The sequence below is a fragment of the Neofelis nebulosa genome, chromosome 1 (genome assembly GCF_028018385.1).
Source record: "Neofelis nebulosa isolate mNeoNeb1 chromosome 1, mNeoNeb1.pri, whole genome shotgun sequence".
NCBI classification, from domain to species: domain Eukaryota; kingdom Metazoa; phylum Chordata; class Mammalia; order Carnivora; family Felidae; genus Neofelis; species Neofelis nebulosa.
Window position 1 is genome coordinate 129379590 of NC_080782.1, and position 10575 is coordinate 129390164.

At 56.4% G+C, this 10575-nt stretch overlaps 1 protein-coding gene across 1 annotated transcript in view; it reads right to left on the reverse strand.

The window, feature by feature from the left end:
- TCF7 (transcription factor 7) overlaps window positions 1–8535 on the reverse strand; it is a 31871-nt gene extending 23336 nt beyond the window's left edge. Inside the window, 3 exon segments of the mRNA XM_058736292.1 lie at window positions 7220–7344; window positions 7846–7912; window positions 8087–8535. Of these exon segments, the coding sequence (XP_058592275.1) occupies window positions 7220–7344; window positions 7846–7912; window positions 8087–8338 (444 nt within the window). The 5' untranslated portion in view covers window positions 8339–8535.
- Between the last annotated feature and the right edge of the window lie 2040 nt (window positions 8536–10575).

The window sequence follows — 10575 nt, forward strand, 5'->3', positions numbered from 1 at the left end:
GCCCTTCATCCAACTTGGGCAGAACCTCAAAGCCAGCTGTGAATGCCCTGGAGGGCATCTCTACCTCATTGGGACTGAGATCCTCTGGGAGGGTAGAGACTACCACCCCTCTTGCTAAGCCAAGGCCAAGCATGCAGGGGCCCAGAAACTCCAGTAGGGGTCTGGAACCAGGGTTCTAGATACAGGAGGCACTCTGTCACCAGCCAGCTGAGGCCATGAGGCCAGACAGGCTGGACAGCTGTGCTCCACATTGCTGCAGGGGGGCTGGCTGCTGAGTTGAGGAAGAGCAAACGTGGGGGCTTCAGAAGTGCTCCACCCACCCGGCACGGCACCCTCTGCAAGAGCTGTTCACTCCAGTGCTTGCAATGACAACATCTGCCACATAGCAGGAACCCATATACAGTGAGTGCCTCCTTCCATGCCCCAGGAACCCAAGGAGGTCAGAACCCTCATTCTCCTCATTTCTAGATGGGGAAACTCAGCCTCCCGGTGGTTAAGTAACTTACTCAGGGCCTCTCGGCCAAAGAGTGGCAGATACGGTGTTCGAGGGTGGAACTTCCAGACAATGCCCTCCCTCTCCATGTCTCTAATTGGCCTTGGATAGATCTCTTCCCTGACCTGGCCTTCCTGTCCCCACCAGTAGAAGGAGGGTAGTAACTCAAAGATCTGTGCACTATACTGTTGGGGAAGGGGGAGCCCTGTGACCTGATAAAACACCTGTTTCCTCCACCAGAGTCTTGTTTGTACACAGCGGCAGGAAGCAGCCAGTCACAAGGCATGAGAGAGTGTGACTATGGCTTCAGGATCACAGCTGCCTAAGGAGGCTCACAGGGAGGCGGTGGCATCCCCCTATCCCTTCATGCAGCTGTACCCACCCTAATCCAGCCTGACCTCCGCAGGCATTTGACTTGCAACCAGGGCCCCTGCAGCCCCTTCTCAGAGCTCAGCTAAACCGCTTTTCCTGCACAGACAAGGGGTGGGGTATGGTCTTGTGAGACCAAGAGGCCACGAGCTGCTAGTCTCAGGGAAGGTACCACCAAGCCCTCCCCTCTTCAACCCCACTCACACCTGTCTTGGGGCACGTGGGGAGGTAGGCAGAGCTGGTAGGAACATCCCCATTTGTTGGCTATGGAAACTGGCGTGGTGAGACCCAGGTACAGTGGGATGAAGAATTCCTGGGCCTAGGTTGGTCACCTAGGGTTGGGTCAGTCCCTACGCCCCGCTGAGCTAGAGGAGTGGGCAGGCAGTCTTCTAACTCCAGCCCCTGGGGATAGAGTGGGGCGAGAGTCTCTGGGATGAGCCTCCTTGGTGCTGCTGTCTTGGACCTGAAAGGCAGCAAAAGGGCGCCCTGAAGGTAGTCGCACCTTGGGTGCGACTGCAGGTTTTCCAAACACCACAGCCAATACCACACAGCCTTCCAAGTCAGGAAGGAATGCAAGTCAAAAGAACTCTGAAGTCCCACTGCCCACCATGAACCTATTAAACGAACAACAACAAAGAAGAAACTCCATGTTGGGGTTTGCACACTTAGGCACTGCAAGGAACAAGCTGCAAACTGGGGTCACAGAGGAGCAAAATGCTATGGTTCTTGCTACATTTTTTTTTTTTAAGATTTTATTTTTTTATGTAATCTCTACCCTGAGTTAGATTAGATTCGAGGGTGGGACTCGAACTCACAACCCTGAGATCAAGAGTTGCATGCTTTACCAACTGAGCCAGCCAGGTGCCCCTGATTCCTCCTCCTTTTTGACCCCATAACTCTCTTGAAATGTACTGCTCCAGGAAAAAAATCAAAAAATAACTAAGAAATGATTTGTACACATCATAGTTCCTGCTGTAATGAAGGCAAGCTCTGAGCAAACTAGAAGCTACAGGAGGGATGACACAGATGCTATATGTGGGCACCGTCTGAGGGCCTGCAAACATGCACCCTCACACCAGGGGAAAGGGAAACACTGGGTCAAGACATGAGGGGGTGCATGCAGGGCTGACCGTGTGAGAAAAGGTCTGAGCGAGGCATGGAGGCTAAGAAACAAATGGGCCTTTTCCCTATTTTTCTGACAAAACAGCTTAAGCCCCAGACATCTTACATAAAGGGCTTTCACATGGCTGTGGGAGGGGGGACCTCTTTCAGATAAGTCTCTAGAGGTGGCAGGAGAGGATCTCAGGACAGAGTGAGTAGTGAGAGCTCCCATCCCGGCTCCAAGAATGGTACTTCCCCTCCCAAGAATCCCTAGATGAGGTAGGGCAGCAAGCAATGGGCCTGTATACCTAAGTCCCCACCCCAGAGCCAGCCCCCAGGGTTCAGACTCCTGGAGCTTTGTGGCCCAAAGTAGAGATACGGCCCTCCAGACATGAGTCTATGTCCGGCCTACCAGTGAGCCACCACTAACCCAGAGGAGCCAGGAGAGCAAGAAGGGACCGCTCACAACCAAACCGCTACCTCTCAAGCCCAGGACACACTGGCACCTTCATGGGCACTTCCCTGGCACTGCTGCTTCCAGTCTACACTCCAACTCTGGGAAGAGGACTCGCCACCCCCATTGTGCAAATGAGGAAACTAAGGCTGAGAGATACTTTTGGCAGATGGGCTGCCTTTGGTCTAAGCATAACTAGCGAGTACATCATAAAGCAATGCCAACCACCACGGCCTGAAGACCTGCCAAGGTGGGCAAGGCAGCTGATGCCTGGGAGGATGAGAGAGGTCCCACCTGGATATTCACAGGGGGTGTCTCTGGTAAAGTGATATTTGAATTAGGCCCCAAATGAGGAATGAGAAGGTGGCAGCTACATGAGAGCTAGGGAAGAGAGTTCCAAGCTGAGGAAACAAGTGCAAAGGTCCTGAGGTGGGAAAGAACCTGACGGGTATAAAACAGGCCAGGACACTAAAGCTATCTATGGAGATAGAGTATGGCGATGAGAAGGAGGGGCTGTCAGCAGAGGCCGACCACCCAGGCACTCAGGCTGTGGTGTGAGATTTGGATTTTACTCCAAGAGCAATGGGAAGCCACTACAGGGTCTCATCAGGCAAGAAATGAGATCTGATTGATGCCTGGCTGCTATGTGGAACCTGGACTGGGGGTGAGGGCATGGGTTCAGGTGGGGGCCAAGGTCGAGGCAGAGAGAGGCTGGAAGCAGCCATTACCGCCTTCTGGGTGAGTGACGGCGACAGTGTGGGCTTTAGGGTGGCAACTGAGGTAGAGAAGTGGGAGATCTGGCATGTTTGGAAGGGAGCCCAAGTACCCTGTCCTTATCTGGTGGCCAACTCTGCACCTTCAGAAAGCTGCCCGGCAGATCCTTCTCCACAGCCCACCGCCCACGTCGGAGCCAGGGCCGGCTCCACCCAAGATGCCCCAGCAGGGCCTTCTGAGACAGCACTCCTCTGACCAGGGCCTGGTTCCAGTCTGTTCATCTGTCTCTTCTACTCAGCGAGGCATTCCCAGAGACAGAAAGGCTGGCTGTGACCTATGTGGTGCCCAGCCTGGTGCCAGACTCCTCCTAACAGGCTTCACTCCAATCAGGGCTGGTGATCAACCATCACTAACCCTCCCCAGCAAGGCCCACTGGCTCCCTCTCTCTGAGGCTATAGAGGGCTGGCTGAGTATATCTCCGCAGAGCTTCACTGGACATAGTGGCCATGGGTCAGCAGCACTTCCTTCCCCTGCTCAATTCTTGCTCAAACCTGCACCTCCTAATCCCCCCAGGGCTCATTAGCACAGCTTTCATCTAACCCCAAACCCTGGAGTCCAGAAATGTGAGCTCCACGGTCAGGAGTCCAAGCAAGAGTCCACTGTCTCCACTGGGCTCCCCAACATTGGAACGGATGCCTGACCCCTGGCTTGGGGCATGCACAGACACCAGGATGGCCGTGGAGGTCAGGCACAGGGGAACAGCCCCCAGTCCCTGCAAGAGCCAAAAGGCTCAGCTGTTTTTTTGTTTTTTCAATTGACATCCAATTTGTATATCATAAAATTCAGTGTTTTAAAGTATACAGTTCAGTGGCTTTTAGCATATTCACAAGGTTGTATAACTTGCACCACTATCTAATTCCAGAACACATTCATTACCTCAAAGAGAAACGCTATAGCCATTAGCGGCCACTCCCCATTCCCCCCTTTCCTCAGTCCCTAGCAACCACTCATCTATGTTCCATCTCTATACATTTGCCTATTCTGGACACTTCACCTAAATGGCAAAAGGCTCAGCAATCTTCCAGGCCCAAGACTCCAAGTGGAGCCATGGAAGGGGCCACAAGAACAACGGGGCTTCCTATCCTTTTTGAGAAGAGAATTTACACCAGACTGGCAGTCACGCACATCCAAGAATCTGAGTTTCCCTAGGGAGCGAAGCCTTACTCATCCCAGAATTCCCTTAAAGCCAGGCCCAGAGTTGGCCCTCCCACTTCCCCCTCCCAATCTCAGAGCAGAACAAAGCCAACAAAACAAAAACAAGCCGTGGCTACTGGTCTAGGCCAGGATCTGTCTACAAGCCTACATTAGATGCCTGCCAAACATCAGCCATGAAATAAACTTTGACCAATTCTCCTTTCCCAAAAGGAGAATTCACAAGAATTCACAAGAAGCCATGTACTAAAAAGAAGCACCCTTTTAGGTAAAAGATCCCCCTCTCCCCACTGGCAGTTGGCTGTGAGGTGGTCATTTGGTTCATCGCTCCTGGCAAGGTTTGAGTCTGCATGCTTTGAGGCATCCCACATGGTAGCTACTCACTCATGCGCAGAGGACGACCCCGGCATGGGCTCTTCCCACTGTCTGGGGAGGTTAAGCAACTGGCCTTAAAAGCTCTTTGGCACAACTGGTGACCACCTGGATTCCCTCAGAGGGGGCAAAGCTGGGAGGGGGCCTAGTTCTAAGGCTCAAGGGCAGGGGCTGGGCAGCGTGTCATCTGTCCCATGGGCTCAGGAAAGCAGAGCTTGGGAAGAAACCTCCCAAGGCAGTTCTTCCTCAGGGCCCCTACAATGGACTCCTGCCCCACTGTAAGGGTATCTTTTCTGATAAATGTGTTCCCAAAACATGGAGTCAATCAATTTTGCTTTTAAAACCAGCCCTAATTTAAATGTCCAACAACTTTTTGGGTAACACCAACAATTACTTCTATTTGCTATTCATTTTTAACTATCAGGTTTGCTTAAAAGAGGCTCCTCCCTTGTATTCATGTACATCTTCCTCACCCAGTGTGACCCCAACTTAGGCCCATGCCTCTGTCCTTGTTCCCAGCCCCATGGAACAGCTGATACCAGCACAAAGAAAGTCATCTCCAGACCTTGTCTTCCTCCTCCCGTGTTCCCGGAAGCCAGGCAGTGGGAGGCTGAGCTGGGTGGGGAGGAGGACAAGGGGACTTACCTCTACACGAGAGGGTATAAGAGACAGAAAAGCATCTGCTATAGCTAGAGAAAGATGCCGAGGTTGAAAAAACAAATGACCCAGGCTAGGGGAAGAGTGATGTGCCTGCTTCAGCAGCCCCCTCTCCCCGCCCCCCCCACCAAGAATCCTGATTGCTGGAGTTGGCCATCCGTCCGCCTACACTCTGACCAGTGTGAGCTAAAGGAGACCAAATGGTCCCATCACCACACCCTTACAGAGAAGGGGGCCCTCCCACTCTGGGCTCTCTTGCACTCACGCAGGCCATGAAAGGAACACAGAAATCCAACCGCCTTCCTGAAGCACTGTGGAATCACAAGAGGCTGGAGGGCAGCCTGCCCTCCTAGGACTGTTCTTGGTCTTAGGTCTTTTGTCTAGTCATGGTTGTCACAGTGACCACAGCGCCCTGTCCAAGCAATTCACCTGCCGGTGGTTTGGCAGTGCTGTGTTATGTCAAGTTGGCCCCAAAACCTAAGAGTTTACCTGTTGTAGGAGACCCAAAAAGAATCTATGTTAAGCATCTGCTGGTGCAGGGTGGAGGTCTCTAGGAAGAGGTGTTGCCTGAGATGGTGAGGTCAAAGGGCAACCACCTCCCTCACAGACGTGAAGGAAGCAAACACCTCAGAGACGGAGCCACCCTAGAGCAGAGAGACCATTCAACCATCACGCTCCTTCTGCATTTGAGAAAATGGGGAGTCCAAGGGCCAAGGAGCTCATTTCTAGAGTCAACAGTTTATCAGGTTTTCCATTCTGAGTTTCTGGGGAGAAGAATCTGTCTTCTCACCTCCCACCGGCTCCGGCATCAAAACAGCTTTCAGAACCAACTCTCCTCACTTCTGATCTGAAATGGCCCAGCAGTCACCCTCCTCCCTCAGGGTGACCCCCACTAGCCATGTGAGCCTCCTACCTGCCGGCCCCTCCTGCACGAGGCCTCCACTTGCAGCCCCAAGCCCCCAAACATTTAGTGTACTGTAGGACCTCTAATCTCACCCCTGATTTAGGCCAGCTGAGAACAGTCTGAAACACTAATCTCAATTTTTTTTTTTTTTTTTTAAGTGCAGCTGTACTGCTCCAATGCACTCAGAATAGGCTCTTCTACCTTTCAGGTCATCTGTACCAATGAGGCAGAAAAGCATGGTTTGTAACGATCATGGAATCTTTCAAAGCGCTTAAATATATTTAATTAGCAAAATCATTCAACAGCTCCCTTACCCACACCACTGATTTGAAACACCTCTGCAGGCCCTTCCTGGTGCATAGGAAAGCAAACCAGCCTCATAAAAACCTACTTTCTACACATTGCATTTGTGGTCTTTCTCTGGCAATAGTGCATTCATGGCAAGAAGGACAGAGTGAGTCGAGTCTGTTTGTCCTGCACAGCCGGGAGCTCTGAAGCACACCAGCATTTCTGCCCATTCCTCCAAACACCCAGGCTTGGGGCTCAGGCTCCGGGAAAAGGCCAACTGCAAAGCTCACAGTTCAGACCACACCAGAACACCAGCACCTCAGGAGGGGAGGGAATGGTGTCAGCTCAAAAATTCTCGGAAAAGACTCTACCCTGGCATTACCTAGCATCAAGACAGGGCCTGCACCTGCTTGTGAGCAAGCTGGGAGGACAAAGGCCAACAGCTGGAGGGAAGGGGGTGCCTAGGGCAGTCTCTCCTTCCTTCAGCAAAGTTCTCCTGCTTCCCATCCCACTGGGTGTATATGGGAAAAGACACCAGAAAAGAGTTCTCACTTATCTATTTTGTTCTAGGCACAAGACACTTGTTGCCCATGCCTCACCTACCTGGTCAAGGAGGTAGCAGGCACAAGGCCTGCGGGATGCCGGGGCCACTTACCAGTGGGGGCTGCGGCGGGGGGTGCTGCCCTGCTCCCGAAGGGGGTGGGTAGTGCATGAGCAGATTGAAGGCCGAGTAGACGGTGTCTTTGTACATGCCGCTGGCGCACTCCGGGGCCTTCAGGCCTGGAAAAACCACAGCTGGGTCAGACGCGCCCGCAGGGGCTGTCAGGGCCGGAGGGGTCTGCTCTCCAGAGTAAGAACTGCCGAGGGGTCCCGTTCAAGTGGGACTTGAGAAAAAAAGCGCCGGGAGTGCCTCGGTACCGAGTTCCGACGAAGGACCCCGCGTCCAGGCCTCCCCTGGGCGGCCCCTAGTTGACCCCCAGCCCGCCCGCCGGCCAAGGAACCTGGGCCAACGCTTTCTCCTCAAGACTGGGGATTAGTCAGTCACCTGGGCAGGAGGGGAGGCGGAGATGGCGGGGGTCTGTTTACTCCTATAAAGGTCAGGGCACCGGAAGTGACTCGAGCCCGGCGGCGCCCGGGAAACCCGCCCCCACCCCACCCCCCGGTTTTGCCGCCTCCTTTAGTTGCCGTGCGGGGTGCACCCCCCCGCCACCCTCGTCCTCCGTGCCACCCCCTTTCCCACCGGGGCCTTAGCGGCTGGAGGGGAACCGAGCGGTAACTCACCGTCTTCCAGAGACTCTGGAAGTTTGTCGGGGAAAAGTCTCTGCGAAGCGTGTTCCCGCCCGAGAGCCTGCGGGGAGATCCAGACGGGGCGTGAGGGGCGTGAGGGGCGCGGGGCTCGCGGCCCGGGGCAGGAGGGGTCTGAGGGATGGGTACCCCAGGGGACCGGGAGGGCGGGGCGGGGCCAGCAGGGCACGGGGGGCGGCTGGCGAGCGGGAGGCGCAGGGCGACGGCCGGCGCTCACCTCGGCCCCGACCTCCGCCTCGCCGCGGGCCCCGGCACCGGCCCCAGGGACCCCCGCGCCGCCCGCCGCGCCCTCGGACTCATTGACCAGCGACGACTTGAGCTCGGCCAGGTCGCGCTCGGGGCCCGCGGCGCTGTCGCGGCTCTTGTCGTCCTGCTCCTCGCCCTCGTCCTGGAAGGCCAGCAGCTCGTCTGGCGCGCCGAGGTCGTCGCCCCCGCCCGCGCCGCCCCCGCCCGAGTCCAACTGCGGCATGGTGCGCTCCGCCCGCGGGGGCGCGGGGCGCGGGAGTGCGGGGCGCGGAGCCGGCCCGGCAGGCGGCGAGCCCGGAGTCCGGACCTCCGAGCCCGAAGCGCGGCGGGCGGAGCGCGGGCTGACTCCGCCTGGGCGGGCTGCGGGCGCGGGGCGCGGGCGCCAGGCTGAGCGGCTCCGGGAGCTGGCGGGTCCGAACATCAAAGGCGCCGCCGGCTCAGTGCGGGGGGCGGGGCGGGGACGCCGGGGGCGGGCCCGGCCGGGGGCGTGGCCAGCCGCCCCGCCCCTCCTCTCCTCGGAGAGGCCGGGACGCGACCGGCGCGCGCAATCTTAAAGGGCTAGCTCTCGCGGGCGTAGCTGTGAGGCGTCCGACAGGCTTCACCCTTCTGAAACGCGGGGACCCTGAACGAGACTCTTGACCTTGCTTCCTCACCTACAATATGGGATTCCCCGCTCTGCGCCCAGGTTTCTCCACCTAGGCCGTGGGAGTGACCTGGAACGCAAGCCAAGGTGTGAATTGCGTCGGCCAGTACGTCAAAGGCTTGAAAATGGGGACTTCTTGGGGCGCCTGGGTGGCGCAGTCGGTTAAGCGTCCGACTTCAGCCAGGTCACGATCTCGCGGTCCGTGAGTTCGAGCCCCGCGTCAGGCTCTGGGCTGATGGCTCGGAGCCTGGAGCCTGTTTCCGATTCTGTGTCTCCCTCTCTCTCTGCCCCTCCCCCGTTCATGCTCTGTCTCTCTCTGTCCCAAAAATAAATAAAAAAAAACGTTGAAAAAAAAAATTAAAAAAAAAAAAGAAAATGGGGACTTCTAGAGGTTGAAGGCTGTTCGAAGCTGTTCTCCAACACCGGCTGGCGGGGTTAAGGTTCCTCAAAGTCCCATTCTCTGCCCTATTCTGCAACCCTAAACCAATCTGGCACTTCCTTCCAGGCTGCCCACATACAGTGCGAACACAAGCATTATGCCCCTCACACGTTTACTGAGCGCCTGTTGCATGCGGTGCTAATGCATTACACCCTGTGACGTGATTCTCAGCCCTGTGGCATCTCTGAGGCGTGGAACAGCCAAGAGGACAAGGAGGAAGGATCCCCCAAACCCGGTGCCGATCTTTCAGCCCCCCACCCCTCCCTCCCTCCCAACTAAGTTCCACGCCTAGAATCTGCAGCGCAGGGATGCGAGGCATTGGGCAGCCACGTGGGCCGCGGGATTCCGACGAGGGGTGGGTCGTCCGAAGCAACTCAACACGGGAAGTCGTATTCCCATGGGGCCAATTGACCCCGAGCCTGACGCAGGCGGACTCTTACAAGATCCAAGCAGCAGGCTCTATTAGAGCCAGAGGAGCGCGGGAACGTGTGCCGGCTTCCATCGCATCTACAAGGCACCCGGGGTCATGTCCACTCGGGCCTCCACAGGACGCTTGGCCTTGGCTCGGCCACTGTATCTGGTTAAAACATAGATCCTTTAGGATCGTTGTGCAGTGAACCGCAGCCCCCAGCAGGTTTCTGAGTTGGATTCAGTGTCGACTTTCCCACCTCTCCCGAGGGCACAGGGGCAGAGAGTATTAGGGAGGGACGGTGTCTTGGACGCCTCTCCCGCTCAGAGCCCCACAAGACCCCTGGCAGCAGCGCAAAGCGGGGCCGGAAGAGGGCCGCCCCGCCCCTCCCGGTCCAGGCCCAGCCTGGCTGGCTGCGGATCAAAGAGCCAGGGCCGTCCTTCTCGGCGTTCAGATTCTATCTGCGCCCGCTCAGCGGGGCGGCTCGGCCTCCTACCTCACGACTGGAGTGCCCACTTTTCCTCCCTTCCGGGAGTTGGGGGCTGGGGGTTCCTAGTGCTCAGTTTGGCGACGGAGATGTGGAGAAGGTCCTGCCCATTATGTTCCCCCAGTCTCCGTTTCTGGATATGAGCTTGCTACTGTCTCACGTTGTCCCCATTGGGCGGTGGGGGTTAGGGGGAGGCTCCAGCAAGTCTTAGCCCAGTAGGGAGGGGAAAGGGTACAGGAGGAGGGGCCCATGCCCCCCCCCCCCACTTCAGCTTCTGAGGTTATAGGATCTGGCTTGGATGAGCCTCCTTTGGGAAAGCTGTATGGGAAGATGAATCTGCCCAACTCAAAGGCTTTGGGGGTCTTCTTGCGTTTGAGAGTGATCCCAGCTTAGCAGGAGCCTCCTCCAGGACAAAAAGGTCCCCAGACCCATGAGTGAACATAGAACAGTGGGGGTTGTTATCTCCAGTCCATGGAGAAAGG